General features: G+C 37.0%; 1 protein-coding gene across 1 annotated transcript in view; it reads left to right on the forward strand.

The window, feature by feature from the left end:
• The window catches only part of C4H6orf118 (chromosome 4 C6orf118 homolog), a 113,258-nt gene that overhangs the window by 78,068 nt on the left and 14,405 nt on the right, over positions 1-20,785 (forward strand). The window contains exon 8 of the mRNA XM_053709163.1: positions 8,528-8,589. Within this exon, the coding sequence (XP_053565138.1) occupies positions 8,528-8,589 (62 nt within the window). The remainder of the gene's footprint in view (positions 1-8,527; positions 8,590-20,785) is intronic.

The raw sequence follows: 20,785 nt of genomic DNA on the forward strand, positions 1-20,785 counted from the left end.
TAGTGAAAAGAGTTGCGTCTAGAGACCTTTTCTATGTAACTATTTTGATTGGAACAGCAAGCAAAATAGTGCTAATTTGAAAGAGGGGAAACACATGAACCACTAGATAAAATAACCTATTTGTTTACCTTCTTTAAAGTCAACATTTTAAAACAGCAAGTGTGTGCTGTTCTGGGTTTTAAAATAACATGGGACACATCATCATAGCATTGAAATTGGGCAAGTGACCCCCCCTTTTAAAATAGTATCCTCTTTAAAGGCACAGTTAAGTCAAAATTAAATTTCAGGATTCAGATAGAGCATGTAATTATAAACAGCTTTCCAATTTACTTCTACTTTCCTTCATTTCTGCGCTACTGTGAGCTAGTTGCTAATTGGTGACTACATATATATACCTCTAGTAATTAGCCAACCCAATATGTTCAGCTAGCTCCTTCAACAAAAGATTCAGATAGAATGAAGCAAAGTAGATAATGGAAGAAAATGGTTTAACATTGTATGCTCTATCTGTATCATAACATACAATTTGGGGATTTAAGTCGCTTTAAGTTTTTGTTTCATATGTGAGATTTCATGTATTGGGTACTTAATGCAACTATACAGTATATGTTAATGGAAGAAATGACTGCTAATAATATTCTCTGAATGATAGACAACACAAACTTGATGAATTTACAACAAGGGTCCCTCTGCAACTTCATGAGTGTCTGTGAATCTTGCCCAATTATTTAGTGATTTATTTATAAAGGTTTGACCAATCAGAACCTCTTTTATGCAAAGAAAAATTAAAATGATTAATTGTTAATGAGACAAAGAAGTTAGTAGTGATTTCAGGTATATGTATGAAAGCTTTAAAAAAACAAACACATTACTGAAAAATGGGTATAATTTTCAAAAGTAAAGGGGCCAATTTATAATGTGTCGGGCGGACATCAATAATGTGTCAGGATATCTGTGAGTGTTCATTTATATATGAAGCTGTTGTATCAGTTGTATTACTGTAAGTTACAGTTCTCTCTATCAAATGGTCTGAGCTGGGTAACATCCCCCCCTTCTTGTTGACAAGGACGCATTGCAAACCTTTGTCCCAATTCATCAAAGAAATTGCCTTCAAAGTAATTTTATCACATGGCACCCTCAGGTCTGAACGCCCATATATAGAGTTTCCTGCCTACAAAGATCCAAATAGATAATGACCCCATGCAAGGACAACAGTCGCTCAGTCTCTAGTGACCTTTTGAAGCTAGCTGAATCTCAGAGGATGGAGAAATTAACACTTGTATGGTATACAAGGGAGGATTCATTTGAAGGCCTAATACACATTATGCTGGCTAGCAGAAACATATGTTAAAGTACACTTACAAACACATGTTTATATTGTAACTTTGAAATTCATTTTTTAAGTACAAATCGCCTGCAATCTGCAGAAATATTTAATATGCCAGGGTTTTACAAAAGAGTTCCAACATATGAGATTGCATTTGGTAATATATTATATTGGATAAGTATCTGTGGTGAATTTGGAATGTTTTGACATTTCAAAATAAATAAGTTTTTCGTTGTTTTCCAGGAATCTAATAAGCCTTACAGGGAAGAACCTGGTGTAAAAATGAGATTCCTAAATAAGTACAGATACTATAAATTAGCATATAAATGTATCATAAATTTGAGCCCTTATTTTAAACGTTGTTCAGACATATGCTAGTACAGAATGCTATAGTAGATACTGATATATGAATGCCTATATAATGTGTGCCCTGAATCATATCATATAGTGTATACACTAAATATTTAAATAATATTCACAGATATGCAATATTTATATTGATATGGGATAATAATCAAATGTAAATATAGCTATATGAAATTACATCAGTCTGCCACTCACAAGGTATATATGTGATATTAAGATGGCAATTGTAAACTGAAAAAAATAGTTGGATCCATGCTGAAATTATTGTAATCCTTTTAAATCCTTTCATAGGAAATGCGATTTTTAAATGCAAGCTTCTTCAAATAACTCATATTTAGTCTTGAAATACTCAAATTAAATAATATTAAATGGTCCCATACATATTGGACATATTTGTTTGCTGATGTAGGAATTAGTGAGTATATTAAATATATGTTTTAAAATATATAAGAATATTTTTGTAGTGGTGTTTGCAAACATAGCTGCACTCCAGTTTACTTGTTGCCCTCCGGTTTTTAAAGTGAATGTAAATTTTGATGCTTAAGTGCCCGGTTTTTAAAAATTCGATTAAAAACAGGGGCACTTTAATTCATCAAAATTTACATTTCACTCCTGTTGTGAAAAAAAACTTAATCTTGACAGCAGCTCCAGCTTCCTCCACCCGTCGCAAAGCCTCTTCCTGGGTCTAAAATGAGGAATCCGGCTTCCTCCAATCACGGCATTGAATCAGACACTGATTCCCCCGGGGGGGAAGCCATGATTGGAGGATGACCTATCCATCATTTCTGACATCAGAAATGGCTTGCGACGACTGGAGGAAGCTGGAGATGCTGTTAAGTTTAAAAGGTAAGTTTTTTTCACAACACAAGTGAAATGTAAATTTTGATGAATTAAAGTGCCCCTGTTTTTAATCAAATATTTTAAAAAAAGGGCACTTTAGCATCAAAACTTACATTCCCTTTAATATGGGAATTACAGCCAGAGAAATTCAATTTGAGGAAATTGAATGGCAGTATCAGAGCCAATGAGGGACAAGCTCTGAAAAGAGCATATCCAAGCTTATTGAGTGATTAAGAAATGGGGAGGAGTTTGGTCTCTGACAAAAACTCATTGCACAAAGAGAATGGGCCTTTTTGCTGGAAATTTTCTTGGTGACTGTTGCAATCCTGCTTGCTGCCATTTTGCTTACAGAGAGACACGAGTGTGCGAACACAGTTTTCTGTAAGACAAACCTGTTGGGACACTCTTTGTGGATAAGAGATTATCAGGATTAATTCTCTTCCAATTTTGCATAATTCCCCTAAAAATTATGACAATAGACATATTTGGATATTGAACCCTCACCTAGAGCTGGCTGGTAAAGTACACGCGATTGTTAAGTATATTTAATATTTAAATCAAAGGTATTCTATAGCTATAATTAAATTGAAGCTGTGATTTAAAAGGGTATTTTGTACTTTAAATTTATGTCCCATTGGCCTGTGTAGCTTAGAAATAATTATATTGATGCTGTTATTTTATTGCTAGGAAAAATAATTTGTATTTTGGTATTTATAAGTCAGTCTTACTTATTGTGAAATCTCTTAGAAATTGGATATACATTGGTTATTGTGTTAATAATATACAATTTCTCTGATTGTTATAAGTTCAGCATTATAACTTGTAGGCTTATGTAGTGGCAGTAAATTAGAATTGTTTGCTAATTATAGACTGTTCTTGTATTCTCATTTGTGGTAATTTAATAAGCGATTCATTGTGAGTAAGGTTAATTTTTAGAGATATATTTTATGATCTGTTTTGTATAGAAAATTGTAACAGAATAAGCATGTATAATTGATTCATAATCTAGTTTTTACATAAATATAATTCAAGGGGTCTATAAAGATAACTGATCAGAACAAAGGATTGAATATTTTTTTAAAATATAATATTGTTGTCAAATGTATAGATATCTCAGTAGCAATATTTTGGAGTACACTACAGATTTAATATCTTAAGGAAGTGTTTTGACCAAGTTCTGCTATATCAATTGTAGATATTGCTGACAATAGTTTTATACTGCTATTAATTATTAATATTCATAATTACAAGACATATCAACATAATTGGAGGTTACTTGCTGAGATAATAATAAATAATATTGTAACCTAGTATATACAACAAATGCATTATGTACGCTGTCCGCATTTATCATTGCACAAGTATCTTAACTTATGTTTCAGGGGAACCTGCAACTACGGGGATAGATTGCAGTATCCGCTGCATGATAAATCTACCCATTATAGTTAATGTTGACTCCCATTACAGTCAACAGAATTTCCATACAATTTATCACAAGGGTTTTTGTGGTGTTTTCAAACTTAAAGCAATTCAAGTCAATTTGAAAACCCCACAATTACCTATTTATAACACAGTTTTAGAAATGTATATTTGGCACAGTAATATTCCATATAGCTTGCATAGGGTCAATATGACACCTGTCTTCCAGTCAAAAAGAAAACAAACTCACTAGAGCCTTTCACAGGTTTTTTTTTCTTAATTCAAATTATTTGTATTGGAACTGGTGAAAAACATTTTTTGCAGTTAAAAAAATATATATTTCTTGGCTGATTGTCACCTGATGCAACACTATTCTTAATAACATTATTAAACGTTATGTTTTACTTTTTAATAAAGAAAGAAAAAAAAAAACATTTACAATTAATTTTTGTTTCTTTTTACATATGGTTGCAATTTTTTTAAACTGTAAAACATTTACATCTTTTACATAATAGAACAAATATCAAAATGCCTATTTACAAAATGCAGTGAAGTGTTTCTAAAAATGATATAAAATTTATGACTATGAATTTATATGATTAATTAAGTTAAAAAATGCATTCAGAAAGATTATGTTGCAATTATCAATTATGTGATACCACTGATATAAAAGATGGTGCTTCTTATGATTTGGATTTGCTTAGAAATCAAAGCAAAAAAATACCTTAGCAGCTGTATGATATTTTCCATAAGGATTTTAATTTGACACTGTAGAATCTGTTATTATCTATTTAAAGGGACATTGTATTCAAACATGTTCTATTATGCATGAGAAAGAGAAGCATTTACACTACAAAATATTTTTTGCCTGAAAAATATTTAAGTGAAACCTGTTTATTTTAAAATGAAGCTGTTTCAGCTGTTTCTGTGCAAGTCTTTAGGCTCGCCGGAAACAAGATCATTAACTCATCCGCCACAGCAATCAGCCCGATCACATATGATCGGGTTGATTGACACCCTCTTGCTAGCGGCCGATTGGCCGCTAATCTGCAGAGGGTGGCATTGCACAAGCAGTTCACCAGAACTGCTTATGCAATGATAAATGCTGACAGCTTATGCTGTCAGCATTTATCGATGTGCGGCGGACGTGATCCACTACAGCCGATCATGTCCGCTCGCACTTTCATAAATCGTCCCCTTTGTCTATTTAATTGTACTTATATCAATAGTCTTTTAGATTCTGAACTAGTTTGCGCAGAGCTCAATTCACTAGTAATTTCCTACACATTTTTTGGCAATAGAAAAACATATAGTGCTAAAAATAAACCAATTTCAACTTAGTGGTGAAAATATACTGTAAAAACCTAATCACTGAAGGGGGCGCTCAAGATGCAGTATAATCAATAATCTAGAACAAAAGTATATATGATGGGGAAATGTTAAGCTATCATAGATGAGTATATACACAATAACGGCAGAAAACAGTAAATTCTTAGATACTGTAGTGAAAATACACTTGCAATTGTGAAAAATTAGAAAGTCCTTTATACGTTCTTCAAAGGATAACGATTGCTGTAGCGGCTGCCTCTCCTCACTGGATAGTCCAGGTGGTACTATATAAGATAAAACAGAATGGAGGGGCGCCTCATGTGTGGTATCATCTATTAATTAACAATGAGTCACAGAACTATTGCCAAATGGGTACTCACAAATTTGGAGAGCACACTTATGTGCTGGTAGGGGCGGGCTTCAGAATTAGAAAGGTGTGACAGCTCACCCACTTGAAGGCGCTCTTGGCGTAAGATGGTGGTGCTATAAGGGAGACAAGAAATACGGGCACCACATGTGCAGACTATTAATGGTACAACCACAACAGATTCCTTAATGTGGAGGGTACTCACATATTCCCAGAGCACACCAATGTGTTTGTAGAAGCAGGCTGCAGATTGGTAGAGGTGTGGCAGATCACCCAAACTCTAGGTATCTTGATATTTGTATGATAATGTGTTCCCTCAGGTGCTGGGCTGGTCTCTCATAGGTGAACAATGGCAGATGGTGGGTAGAAATGAATCCACTCAAAGGATAAAAGATATATCCAAATTTATTTAAAAAAGCATAAAAGTTTAAAAACAACAGCACAATGATTGCTGATGAGAGTGGATAACAGGGTGTCCAATAATCACCCAATCATGCAACGCATTTCACGGTTCACAGATCGTTTCATCAGGCATAAAAAATCATAATAAATCATGCTACCCTTCACTGCCTTATATACCTCACTAATGAACAGAACAAAACACCTCTTTTTGCTGGAGAATGATTGATGTGGTACACCTGTGTGGGTTAGTCCAAATCACTGGCCTAGAGGTGAAAAATCCCTCTTGACTCTGTAAACACTCACCTATGTTTGCATTTATTAATCTATTCTCTGCAGTACAATTATCTGGTGGAATAAACTTCATAACTAATCATTGCTATTAGAAAGCTCCAAACTGGTGAACATGTAAATAGGTTCCTTTACTGGGATAGATGATCCCTCTCACCCCTTTTATTTTACACATTTGAGGTGGTATAACCCTTCCAAAGATATTTTGGGAGTCTGTATTTGACAGCACTATGATTGATGTGGTACACCTGTGTGGGTTAGTCCAAATCACTGGCCTAGAGGTGAAAAATCCCTCTTGACTCTGTAAACACTCACCTATGTTTGCATTTATTAATCTATTCTCTGCAGTACAATTATCTGGTGGAATAAACTTCATAACTAATCATTGTTATTAAAAAGCTTCAAACTGGTGAACATGTAAATAGGTTCCCTTACTGGGATAGATGATCCCTCCCACCCCTTTTATTTTACACATTTGAGGTGGTATAACCCTTCCAAAGATATTTTGGGAGTCTGTATTTGACAACACTATGTAATGAAAAGTTATATCGAAATTCGTGTCAATTTAAATGTTTACTTCAATTTGTCTAGTTTAAACTACTAGTAGCAACTAAAACTGTATAATTCCTACTTTGTTATGAACACATACAGATCGTGTAGCGGTTCTATGTTGTTATTTACTAGCCTGAACACTCTTATTCTATTGGTCAAAGCTGCTATGTGGGCAGTGGCCGCGTGACGTGGAGGCCGACCGCCACCACCCACTTGTTACCCAGAACCAGTAATTGTTCATATTATCATTTGACAGGGTGCCGTCTATGATAGACGCCCCCTGAGTCTCTAAGATTTGACAGTCTGCTTTGAAGCCGTCTCAGCGGTCCACTAACCGAACATGACGGCTGAAGTTCCGTTTACAATCCCCAATCGCAACAGCCAAAAAGCCCTTCTTATAGAAGTATAGAGATTGTCAGCCTCGCAACCGTAGTTGCGGAAATATCTGATTTGTATGCAATGATAACCCAACCGAGGACCTGCTTACAGTTTTCCTCAAAAGTGGGTGTGTGTGTAGGCTGACCAATCACTTTCTTAATCCGGATTGCAGTTTTCCTCAAAAGTGGGTGTGTGTAAACTAGCCAATCACTCTCTTAGTGCAAATTAGTTTGTGATTGGCTGACATGTCAGTATGTGCATAGCGATTGTTGCGATACTCGCAACAGTGTCACTCAAGTTCTTTATTGTAGAGTGTATTATATTGTTTGTATGGATCGGGAGTAAGTGATTTTCCTTTTTTACTACGTGTGTTACAATTTTGTTCTGTTCATTAGTGAGGTATATAAGGCAGTGAAGGGTAGCATGATTTATTATGATTTTTTATGCCTGATGAAACGATCTGTGAACCGTGAAATGCGTTGCATGATTGGGTGATTATTGGACACCCTGTTATCCACTCTCATCAGCAATCATTGTGCTGTTGTTTTTAAACTTTTATGCTTTTTTAAATAAATTTGGATATATCTTTTATCCTTTGAGTGGATTCATTTCTACCCACCATCTGCCATTGTTCACCTATGAGAGACCAGCCCAGCACCTGAGGGAACACATTATCATACAAATATCAAGATACCTAGAGTTTGGGTGAGCTGCCACACCTCTACCAATCTGCAGCCTGCTTCTACAAGCACATTGTGTGCTCTGGGAATATGGGAGTACCCTCCACATTAAGGAATCTGTTGTGGTTGTACCATTAATAGTTTGCACATGTGGTGCCCGTATTTCTTGTCTCCCTTATAGCACCACCATCTTACGCCAAGAGCGCCTTCAAGGGGGTGAGCTGTCGCACCTTTCTAATTCTGCAGCCCGCCCCTACCAGCACATAAGTGTGCTCTCCAAATTTGTGAGTACCCATTTGGCAATAGTTCTGTGACTCGTTGTTAATTAATAGATTATACCACACATGAGGCGCCCCTCCATTCTGTTTTATCTTATATAGTGGTGAAAATAGACACTACTATGTTTTTGTGACTCTTCACATTCTTCAAGTTTTCTACCCAAATTACATGAACAAGGACCATATCTGCACCAAAACATACATATATACTTTCAATAATGATTATTCAAGTGAGTAACGATTATGTAACTTACTGAAAACAGAAGGGTTATATATTAATTATATTTTGTCTGCATTACAGGATTTAGATACTGAAATAAAGAGGGCACTAAATAAACAGAAGTTAACTTTGGAAAAACAGATGTGAGTATATAATGGCTATTTAACAATATACAATTAAAGGGACAGTAAACACCTTGAGAATTCTATACAGATTGTTTAGTTATACGTAATGAAAAAATTTAGAAATTGGTTTTTGGTATTTATTTTGCCCCCGTTTCATGTAAATTAGCTTTTACAAATGAGCAATTTCTAATTCTCAGAATTTGAAATGCAACCTGCAGCATATCTGCCCCTAATTGGCTTTATCAGATGATAACTGCAAAACAATGTACCTTATACAAAATTTATGACAGTGGCTCGCCTTATTGTCTGCGCACTCAAGCCTAGACTGGCTCCTCAAAATAGGGCAAATGGTGGGTAGTGTGTGGCTATTGATAAATAATTTCAGTCAATAGGATGTTAATTTTTTTTTAAAGTTTAAGATGTTTCTGATATGTTATTCTATAGCAACACAACAGAAATATTTTGTAATTACAAGGTGTTAAATTAGCCTATTTTCTAAGATAGTTTTGATATAGATAGTCAAAGGCTTACATTTATGGTGTAAGAGGCTTTTGAGCCATCTTTGTGAGCTTAGAACTGAAAGTTAAAGAGATAGGAAAGTAAAATTAAACCTGCATGATCCAGATATAATTTTAAGACACTTTTAAATTCACTCTATTGTCAAATGTGCTTCCTTCTCTTTATATCCTTTGTTGAAAAGGAATATGCACATATCCTACACTAGTGGGAGCTAGCTGCTGATTGGTGATTGCACACATTTTTCTCTTGTGATTGGCTAACTAGAGGTGTTCATCTAGCTGCCAGTAGTGCAATGCTGTTCCTTCAGCAAAGAATAACAAGAGAATGAAGTAAATTTGATAAAATAAGTAAATTGTAAAGTTGTTTAAAATTGTAAGTTCTATCCAAATCATCAAAGAAAATTTTGGGGTTTCCTATCCCTTTAAGAAGCATCAGTCTTACAACCACTGTGTCTTAACAAGTCCACAACTCATTCAGCAAGGATGGCTGACTGGCTCTGCCCTTGTATAATTGGTTGCACAAAAGTACACAATTCTGGCAGCAGATGCTGCATTGGAGGCCATGAAATATGGTCAGGTTCCCTTTTTTGGAATCTTGTCCACACAAACATTAATTAATTATATGAATTATTATTATCGGTTATTTGTAGAGCGCCAACAGATTCCGCAGCGCTATAAACAAAGGGGGAGTACAACAACAGGGGTAGAGGGCCCTGCCAAGAGTTGCACTGTTGTAGTCTGCTCTTAAGAAGGTGATCTACAAACAGCTGGACTCTTAGGCTTACATGCTAAGGGGATTGCAGTGGAGGAGAGGAACTGGTATTAGGAAAGGTTAGCGTAGGTTGTATGCGTCCCTGAACAGTAGAGTCTTTAGGGAGCACTTGAAGCTTTTAAAACTAGAAGAGAGTCTTGTGGAGCGAGGCAGAGAGTTCCACAAGATAGGAGCCAGTCTGGAGAAGTCCTGTAAACGGGAGTGTGATGAGGTGACAAGAGAGGAGGAGAGTAGGAGGTCATGAGCAGAGCGAAGGGGACGGGAGGGAGAGTATCTGGAGACAAGGTCTGAGATGTAGGGGGGAGCAGTGCAGTTGAGGGCTTTGTATGTAAGAGTTTTGTGTTTGATCCTAGAGGCATGTGTGTGCATGAATGTGTAAATATGTTATGCTGTGAAGAGATGCAGTACTCCCTAGTTGTAAGAATATTATATTATACTTTGTATCATTTGTCACTAGTGCTGTTAGAGACAGACTGGACTATACTGACCAGTAAGCAATATATGGAACCTCCACAGTCATGTAAATTTCCATAGGTTTTGCTTTTGGGGATGCTCATATGCTAACACAACCAATGACATACACTATACAGTGCAGAGGGTAGGTATCACATCATCTTTAAAAGGATGCACATCCATTCATCCAACATAGGTTTTTATATGTCTATATAAAATAGCAGAAACAAGAAGGCCCCAACATTGTACATTTGTAGCTACTCTTCTAATGAATTATAAGATGATATTTGCAACATTATGTTGAACCTCAGACCAGATTCATCCAAAAAAATCCTTTTAACTTCTTAGCTGTTAGAGAGGACTGCACTGTATTGCAAAGTAATACATTTTAGATCTCTTTTCCACTGGAATAATGCCAGCAACACAATACATGCATCCCAGTAACTATTTGTTTACACCTTGCATGCTAGATAAGGATGCAGTATGCTGCCCATTTTGGCAGTCAAGAGATTAATGCTAGAAATATCCCCACATTAGATATTAGATCAGATGGTTGTATTTTACCTCCTTAGAAGCTCTTCTGCCTCTGTCACATGACTATGACCAAATGTGCACTGTGGAGATGGCAGCAACACAGGATGTAGGCAGGAAAGTGTAGAAGCTGTGCACTCTAGACATGTGTAATTCGTTTCAGACGAATTTTGTTTTCGGCCGAATTTTGGCCCATTCGGAGATTCGGATGAAACTGAATTTCTAAATAGGCACCATAACGAAAATTCTGAAAACTAATAAATCAGTTAACGAATTTTGGGATCCATTCTTTATTCAGAATTTTTCATTGTTTTTTTTTTTCCAAATTATTTTTATTGAAGAGAGTCCAGGCATACAACAGGTAAACAATTACATACATATGACCTAACGCTTTGTAATAGTACAATGAGAGTTTGCAAGAGATACATGATTTACAGCCAATAAAAACAAAAGATGTAAATTTCAAGGTTTTGACATCCTGAGCAGAGTTGGATCAGGTTATAGAACAAGTATGTATGGGTATATATTTAATGTAGGTATAGCATGTTATCATGACTCATTTGGACCAAGATTCATGTAGTATCTGTTACCTGGGCTCCCTCATTTTGTAACTAATTTAACTAAGCTAAACAAAACAAAAAACTAAACTAAACACACCAGTGTCCTCATAGATCTAAAAGTGAGTGTGCTAGTGCTATGGTGAGGTAAGATGATAGCTACACAGTTCTTAGTCAGATATAAGTGATATGGTCAGGTGGGTATATTGCGTAGCACATTAGGACTGCAGTATAATTTACAGTTTGATCTAGACTAAGTCTTCATGAGCACAATATTTGAACTCTTCTTTGTCTAACAACAACACACTAGAAAAGGGTAAATAGTGCTTTGGTCTTAGTACTCTTAGTAAAAGCATGCACTACGATCGTGGGCTGGCAGTTACAGAAAGGTTGTTTACAGAAGGATCAGCTGGCCTTTTGCTTTAAGTTATGGATGGTAAAGTCTAACCAAACAGAAATGAGATTGATCTCTATACATTGTCAGAGGCATGTTACGTGAAAAATGAATTAAAGGTAATCTGGGCAGTCTCATAAGATATATCTAATAAAAGCACAATGAACATGATTTCAACTGCCATAACACATTCATTAAAGGTGAACCCCAAAGGAATAATAGGATATAAGAACAAAACGTGATAGATATAGGGTGTATAGAATTAACTCTAAACCCGAGCTAAGTTGCTGTGTAAACACTTTGTCCCTTGTTGCTGTGTAAACACTTTGTCCCTTGTTGAAGTTAGTGTAATTAAATAGAGTCATGCCCTAAATTCTGAAAGCAACAAATTATCATACTTGGACTGTTCCTCAACATGTCAGTGAACAAGTATTAGCAAAGTGACACCATTACACTTGAACTGTGTCTGCAAATGGATTTCCATAAGTTGAGAAAGAAAAAAACAAAAAAGAAACCAAACACATGTTATGCATCAAATGCAGCCAAAATTTAACATATCTACGATATCCCAGTATATCAAACATATAGAGATTTGGCTGAAAATGACTATTATCTTTGAGTTTGATAAAAGACCCAATCAGAGTTTAACATAAATAAATTAGGATTATAAAAAGCAAGAAAAAAGAGGACATCAACAACATAAACTGTCTAACCTATTTACAAAGACAGTTGTTCCATGTGGGTGCCGACGTTAAACACACCTAACACTATGTATTCTCCAGCGTGATATAGCCGGATAACCTGTTAGTCCCATCAATCTAACCGACACCTACTTTACCCAAGTCCAGTGATCGACCATACAGGTCTGACAATCCTCTAGGATGAAACACAAGGCAGTGTGGAAAAGGCAGCTCCCCTGACAGAAAGGGCTGTGAGCGCTGAAGGGAGTGTTCAAATGTGTTCTCCCCTGTTGTATTTGCAGGCAGACATAGTGAAAGTAGCTTGTTGTGCCTCGGTTCCCAGTGATGATCTTGCGGCGGATCAGCAAGACAGGCTTGTAGTGAGACAAGACCGCTCCCTCTCTTATACCCGTTTAGAATGCAGGCATTGTCGGGAGCTGTTCTGCAGGAGGGCTCAGTCGTCGTCGGCACCTTCACACAGCCTGATGACACATTAACGTTATTTGGACTCTTGTCCTCCAAGATGAGGTTCCCTGCTTGTATTAGAAGTGGCGTCACAGTGGGTAAGTTTAGGGGAGTCAAACCCTCCATTATATAGTGTGGCTGAGGTGCTGCAGCCGGATCGGAATCATCAGTCACAGTGAGCCTTTGCGAGTCATTGGGTAATGAGTGTCCCAGGTTGCGTGCAGAAGAGCCGATTTGCAGAATTTCTGTTATTTTGGTAGGGCAGGACCTTCCAGTGGCTCTGACCATTTTATACAGTCTCTCATAACTCTGGGATAAACGGTCAAATGCGGGCATAAAAGCTGCAAGTAACTGTGTGGTAATACAGTCTGATTCCATAGTTTGAAGATCAGTAGGCGGGAGGTCAAGATATACAAAGTCCCTCGCGGGTTCTATTTTAGAAAAATGCCTTCCGGGGTAGAAGAGAATTGTTTTCTTCTATCTGCTTAAGGGTCCCGGACACTTTAAATGTCAAGGGAGATACAGATGGCTTAGAATGATGGCGCTCTGGTAAAGGTTAGAAGAGGATTTCTTCAGAGCCATAGAAGTTTGCAGCCATCTTCTAGATCCACCCACCGGAAGTCCCTCAAATTTTTCATTGTTTTAATCTAAACCGGCATTCCCCAACATCGCCGACACTAACTAAACGTATTAACCTCTAAACCACTGCACCCACACATCCCCAATACTAACTAAACCTATTAACTTATAAACTGCTGCCGCCCCACATCGCCAACACTAAATAAAGCTATTAACTCCTAAACCGCCACCCCTCACATCGCCCACACTAACTAATCCTATTAAACTCTAAACCGCCGCCCCCACATTGCCAACACTAACTAAACCTATTAACCTCTAAACTGCCACCCCCACATTGCAACTACCTAAATTAAACCTAACACACCCTAACTTTAACATAATTAAAATACACCTAAATTAAAGTTACAATTATTTACTAACTACCTATTTAAAAAAAAATACAAACTTACCAGTGAAATAAAAATAAAACCTAAGATAGTTAAAATATTACTATTTACTAACTACCTAGTAAAAATAAATACAAACTTACCTGTGAAATAAAAATAAAACCTAAGCTTAAACTAAAAAAAAACTAACATTACTAATAATAATAAAACCTAACGGCTAGATTACGAGTTTTTCGTTTTGACTACTACTGTTCCAATCAGCCAATAGAATGCAAGCTCAATCCTATTGGCTGATTGGATCAACCAATAGGATTGAACTTCAATCATATTGGCTGATTGCATCAGCCAATAGGATTTTTTTACCTTAATTCCGATTGGCTGATAGAATTCTATCAGCCAATCGGAATCTAAGGGATGCCATCTTGGATGACGTCACTTAAAGGAACCCTCATTCGTTGGGTAGTCCTCAGATGAAGAGGATGCTCCGCATCGGATGTCTTGAAGATGGACCTGCTCCGCATCGGATGGATGAAGATAGAAGATGCCGTCTGGATGAAGACTTCTGGCTGTCTGGAGGACCACTTCACTCGGCTTGGATGAAGACTTCTCCCGGCTTCGTTGAGGACTTTGGCCTGGTTGGATGAAGACTTCTGCCGCTTCCTTGAGGATGGATGCCTGGTCTTCAGAACTGTAAGTCGATCTTCAGGGGGTTAGTGTTAGGATTTTTAAGGGTGTATTGGGTGGGTTTTATTTTTAGGTTAGGGTTTGGGCCGCAAAAGAGCTAACTGCCCTTTTAAGGGCAATGCCCATCCAAATGCCCTTTTCAGGGCAATGGGGAGCTTAGGTTTTTTTAGATAGTATTTTATTAGGGGGGTTGGTTGTGTGGGTGGTGGGTGTTACTGTTGGGGGGTTGTTTGTATTTTTTTTTTACAGGTAAAAGAGCTGATTACTTTGGGGCAATGCCCTGCAAAAGGCCCTTTTAAGGTCTATTGGTAGTTTAGTTTAGGCTAGGGTTTTTTTTTATTTTGGGGGGGGCTTTTTTATTTTGATAGGGCTATTAGATTAGGTGTAATTAGTTTAAATATCTTGTAATTTGTTTATTATTTTCTGTAATTTAGTGGGGCTTTTTTGTACTTTAGCTAATTTAATTTATTTAATTGTTGTTAATTTTTTTTTTTTTTTTATCTTTTTGTTGAGGTTTTTCATATCGATACAGACAGAAATAAATACCATATTTCGCATAGAACATAATACAACACAGTAAGAAAATGGCAAAATATACAGAATTTCAAGTAAATAATATTGAATGAGCCTCTGAAACCTCAGTTTTATATTTTATAGTCAATAAATGAAAACACCTCTATAATGCTCAACAGGCCACTCATGGACCCATGAAAGCTAAATGGTTTGTTTGAGGTGCTCTAATGTAACGCACAGTCTCTTTTGGACCTTGAAATAAACATACCAAGATAAGCCAATGACATTAATGAATCTTAAAATAACAATAACTGTGAAACAGAAATATATATGTTAATCAGTGAAACCAACCCAACATAGAGAACAAATGCTGTTTTCTGAGTCTAAAGGAGTAAAATTATAAACAACTATATAGATTTAGTACGTGCCCTACAAAATTCAGAATTGGAAATATACTAGGCTTTTCTACAAATATAATTGAGCTCAATATAGCACATATGCCATTAAACAAACCACTGTCCGCATAGTTATGTAGTCTTAGGAGAGTGTATAATATAAGCCCAGTAAGGCATATCTTATTAAAAATTGACACCTGTAGGCTTCCCAGTCACCTAATAGTGAAATGTAGTAGATAATGTAATAGTGGCTATAGTTCTGTGGTGAAAAACTACCACTGAATGGAAAAGTCTGAGTTCTCCATTTAGCTTATTGGATTATTAGAAAGAAGATACTATAATAGTTTAGTCCATTATATATTAGGGATATAGTATGCTATAAACCTATCATTAAGTGTAAGACAACATAGTAAATTGTGTAGGGCAGGAGGTCAAAATTTTGCAAGAGGTAAAACTTCTCTACCATCCTAAAAGCTAGAGTACATTATATAGGAGATCTAGATTTTTCTATTAGAGGATGGTCATTAAATCTCTGATAAATTAAAGTAATGTCAATTTACAATCCATGCTGGAAATATGAGTGCACCTGGGGCGTGATATTATGGGCATATGGGGCTAAAGTAAATGGAAAAATATGGTCATAGGTTGCCTGTTCAGCACTTCATGATATGTACAGATAAATGTAAATGTAATGTGGATATTAGTAACACACCTCCCCTCGGCCATCAAACATGGTGTAATAAATACCTAAACATATATAAATGTTAAAAAAACAGCAATAATCCTAAACAGTAATAACCAGCATCCAAAAGAAAGCATATGGACAACAGCAACCACCATAACTGTCTATAATAATATAACATAGAGTCTGAATGAATAATGTCGCTGTTCTTCAGTGTCAACATCAACAGTTTTGCATTACAAGAATGGTGACAGATTAGCCTAAAAGAGAGCATATGGACAACAGCAACCACCATAACTGTCCATAATAATATAACATAGAGTCTGAATGAATAATGTCGCTGTTCTTCAGTGTCAACATCAACAGTTTTGCATTACAAGAATGGTGACAGATTAGCCTAAAAGAGAGCATATGGACAACAGCAACCACCATAACTGTCCATAATAATATAACAAAGAGTCTGAATTAGTAGTGTCGCTGTTCTTCAGTGTCAGCATCAACAGTTTTGCCTTACCAGTATGGTGGCAGATTAGCCTATTCCAGATTTACCAGCTGATGTTCCGTCACCCAGCTTCACCACCTTCAAAGTGGGGGAATGCCATGCAGATATGAGGGGAAGTGAGGGCAAATCCTCAGCTATGGTGCCTCCAGTATAGAGCAGAGTCAGGGGCCAAAGAAAATAATGTACCTGGTGCTGCTGCAGGGCTAATGTCAGTGTGAGTTTTCCAGGCAGGGGGTATTGCTGTGTCTTAGGGAGAAGTTCCGTTACTGCTTGTGTGTACCCTGGAGAGGCAATCTCCTCCGGTCTACCTGATAGCGCCTCCACCTCTACTACGTGAGAAAATTCGGCCCCAGCGCATATAATTTGTTTTTATAAAATATTATGAAAAAATTGAAAAAAACACACTTTTTCTAACTTTGACCCCCAAAATCTGTTACACATCTTCAACCACCAAAAACACCAATGCTAAATAGTTTCTAACATTTGTCCTGAGTTTAAAATTATCCAATGTTTTGTTTACATGTTCTTTGCTTTTTTTGAAAGTTATAGGGCAATAAATACCAGTAGCACCTTGCTATTTCCATACAATTTTTTTTTCAAAATTAGTGATAGTTACATTTCTGTGAGGAATCCCTAAATATCCCTTGACATGTATATGTTTTTTTTAGTAGACAACCCAAAGTATTTTTCACAAACTTTTTCACAAACTTTAGGTCTCTCACTGAAATTATTTATAAACAGCTTCTGCATTTATCGCACAAATGGTTGTAAATGCTTCTCTGGGATCCCCTTTGTTCAAAAATAGCAGACATATATGGCTTTGACGTCGTTTTTGGTAATTAAAAGGTTGCTAAATGCCCCTTGCGCACCACATGTGTATTATGCCCTGTAGTGAAGGGGTTAATTAGGGAGCTTGTAGGGTTAATTTTAGCTTTAGTGTAGTGTAGTAGACAACCTAAAGTATTGATCTAGGCCTATTTTGGTATATGTCATGCCCCCATTTCACCGCCAATTGCCATCAAATTAAAAAAATTGTACACTTTTTCCCAAACTTTAGGTTTCTCACTGAAATTATTTACAAATAGCTTGTGCAATCATGAGAAAAATGGTTGTAAATGCTTCTCTGAGATCCCCTTAGTTGAGAAATAGCAGACATATATGGCTTTAGCATTGCTTTTTGGTAATGAGAAAGCCACTACACACTTGTATTATGTCCAGCAGTGACAGGGTTAATTAGGTAGCTTGTAGGGAGCTTGAAGGGTTAATTGTAGCTTTAGTGTAGAGATCAGCCTCCCACCTGACACATCCCACACCCTGATCCTTCCCAAACAGCTCTCTTCCCTCCCCCACTCCACAATTGTCCCACCATCTTAAGAAAGTCTGCCAGTATATAAAAAAAAGTTTGTGTTTCTTTTTTTTTTAAATTATATATTTTCTGCAGTGTAGGATCTTCCCTTACCACCCAACCTCCCTGAGCCCCCCAAACAGATCTCTAACCCTCCCCCCTCTCACTATTTGGTGCCATTTTGGGTACTGGCAGCTGTCTGCACACACGCACGCGAAAACACCCCCCCTGCCCCCGTGCGCACTCTCGCATGCACCGGGGACTGATCTGACACTGCTGGCCAGAAGCTAGTCACTGATGGGCTGCCTACCCGCCTCCCTGCAGCTGCTCCCACCCACCAACAATCTACACCATCGCTGGCCGATGCAGAGAGGGCCACAGAGAGGCTCTCTCTGCATCGGTGTGCCAAAAAAGGTATTGCAGTGATGCCTCAATATCGAGGCATCACAGCAATACCTTGAAAGCGGCTGGAAGTGATCAGGATCGCTAACAGCCGCTTAAAACCCCTGAGGACGTGCCAGGAACGTCCTTGGTTGTTAAGGGTATTTCTTTCATGTAATTGGCAAGAGTCCATGAGCTAGTGACATATGGGATATACAATCCTACCAGGAGGGGCAAAGTTTCCCAAACCTCAAAATGCCTATAAATACACCCCTCACCACACCCACAATTCAGTTTTACAAACTTTGCCTCCTATGGAGGTGGTGAAGTAAGTTTGTGCTAAGATTTCTACGTTGATATGCGCTTCTCAGCATTGTTGAAGCCCGATTCCTCTCAGAGTACAGCGAATGTTAGAGGGACGTGAAGGGAGTATCACTTATTTGAATACAATGATTTCCCTAACGGGGTACTATTTCATAGGTTCTCTGTTATCGGTCGTAGAGATTCATCTCCTACCTTCCTTTTCAGATCGACGATATACTCTCAATTTACCATTACCTCTACTAATAACTGTTTTAGTACTGGTTTGGCTATCTGCTATATGTGGATGGGTGTCTTTTGGTAAGTATGTTTTTTATTACTTAAGACACCTCAGCTATGGTTTGGCACTTTATGCATTTATATAAAGTTCTAAATATATGTATTATACTTATATTTGCCATGAGTCAGGTTCATGTATTTCCTTCAGCAGTCTGTCAGTTTCATATTTGGGGAATTTAAACATTTTAAGAAATGTATTTCTTACCTGGGGTTTAGTCTTTTTTCAATTGACTACTTTTTGCTATTGCGGGTATTAGGCCAGCGGGTGCGTCAAATGCTAAACTTTATTGCGTCATTCTTGGTGCGAAAATATTTTTGGCGTGAAAAAATACGTTTTTGACTCAACTTCGTCATTTCCGGTGTCATACGTGACGCCGAGACCTTTTACACGGCGGCGTCATCAGTGACACGAGTGTGTCATTTCCGGTTATTTTTGGCGCCAAAAAAGTTTAGGTTACGTTGTGCATCATACTTGGCGCCAAATTTTTTTCATTATTTCAATACCCCATTGATGTTTGCCTCTTGCTTTTTTCTCTATCAGAGGCCTATGCTTTTGCATTTTTTCCCATTCCTGAAACTGTCATATAAGGAAATAGATAATTTTGATTTATATGTTGTTTTTTCTCTTACATTGAGCAAGATGTCCCAATCGGATCCTGTCAGAAGTATCTGCTGGAACATTGCTGCCTGACATCGGGTCTACCAAAGCTAAGTGCATTTGTTGTAAAAGTGTAGAAATTATTCCACCAAATGTCATTTGTAATAGTTGTCATGATAAACCTTTACATGCAGATAGTGTTTCCATCAGTAATAGTACATTGCCAGTTGCAGTTCCTTCAACTTCTAATGTACATGCTATACCTGTAAATTTTAAAGAATTTGTTTCTGATTCTATTCTGAAGGCTTTGTCTGCATTTCCACCTTCTAATAAACGTAAAAGGTCTTTTAAAACTTCTCATTTAGCTGATGAAATTTCAAATGACCAGCAACATAATAATTTATCCTCTTCTGATGAGGATCTATCTGATTCAGAAGATCCTTCCTCAGATATTGACACTGACAAATCTACTTATTTATTTAAAATAGAGTTTATGCGTTCTTTATTAAAAGAAGTGTTAATTACTTTGGATATTGAGGTAACCAGTCCTATTGACGTTCAGTCTAATAAACGTTTAAATGCTGTTTTTAAACCTCCTGTGGTTTCCCCAGGGGTTTTTCCTATTCCTGATATGATTTCTAGGGAATGGAATAAGACAGGTACTTCTTTTATTCCTTCTTCAAGGTTTAAAAAATTGTATCCTTTACCAGCAAAATCTAAAGAGTTTTGGGAAAAAATCCCCAAAGTTGATGGGGCTATTTCTACTCTTGCTAAACATACCACTATTCCTATGGAAGATAGTACTTCCTTTAAGGATCCTTTAGATAGGAAGCTAGGCCTATTTATATTCAGGTCATCTTCTCAGACCTGCTATTTCTTTGGCTGAGGTTGCGGCTGCCTCAACTTTTTGGTTGGAGAATTTAGCGCAACGAGAATTGGATCCTGACATATCTAGCATTACTCGCTTACTGCAATATGCTAATCATTTTATTTGTGATGCCATTTTTGATATTATCAAAATTGATGTTAGATCCATGTCTTTAGCTGTATTAGCTAGAAGAGCTTTGTGGCTTAAATCTTGGAATGCTGATATGACATCTAAATCTAGATTACTATCTCTTTCTTTCCAAGGTAATAATTTATTTGGTTCTCAGTTGGATTCTATTATTTCAACTTCAC

This window comes from Bombina bombina, chromosome 4 (assembly GCF_027579735.1).
Source record: "Bombina bombina isolate aBomBom1 chromosome 4, aBomBom1.pri, whole genome shotgun sequence".
Lineage (NCBI taxonomy): Eukaryota > Metazoa > Chordata > Amphibia > Anura > Bombinatoridae > Bombina > Bombina bombina.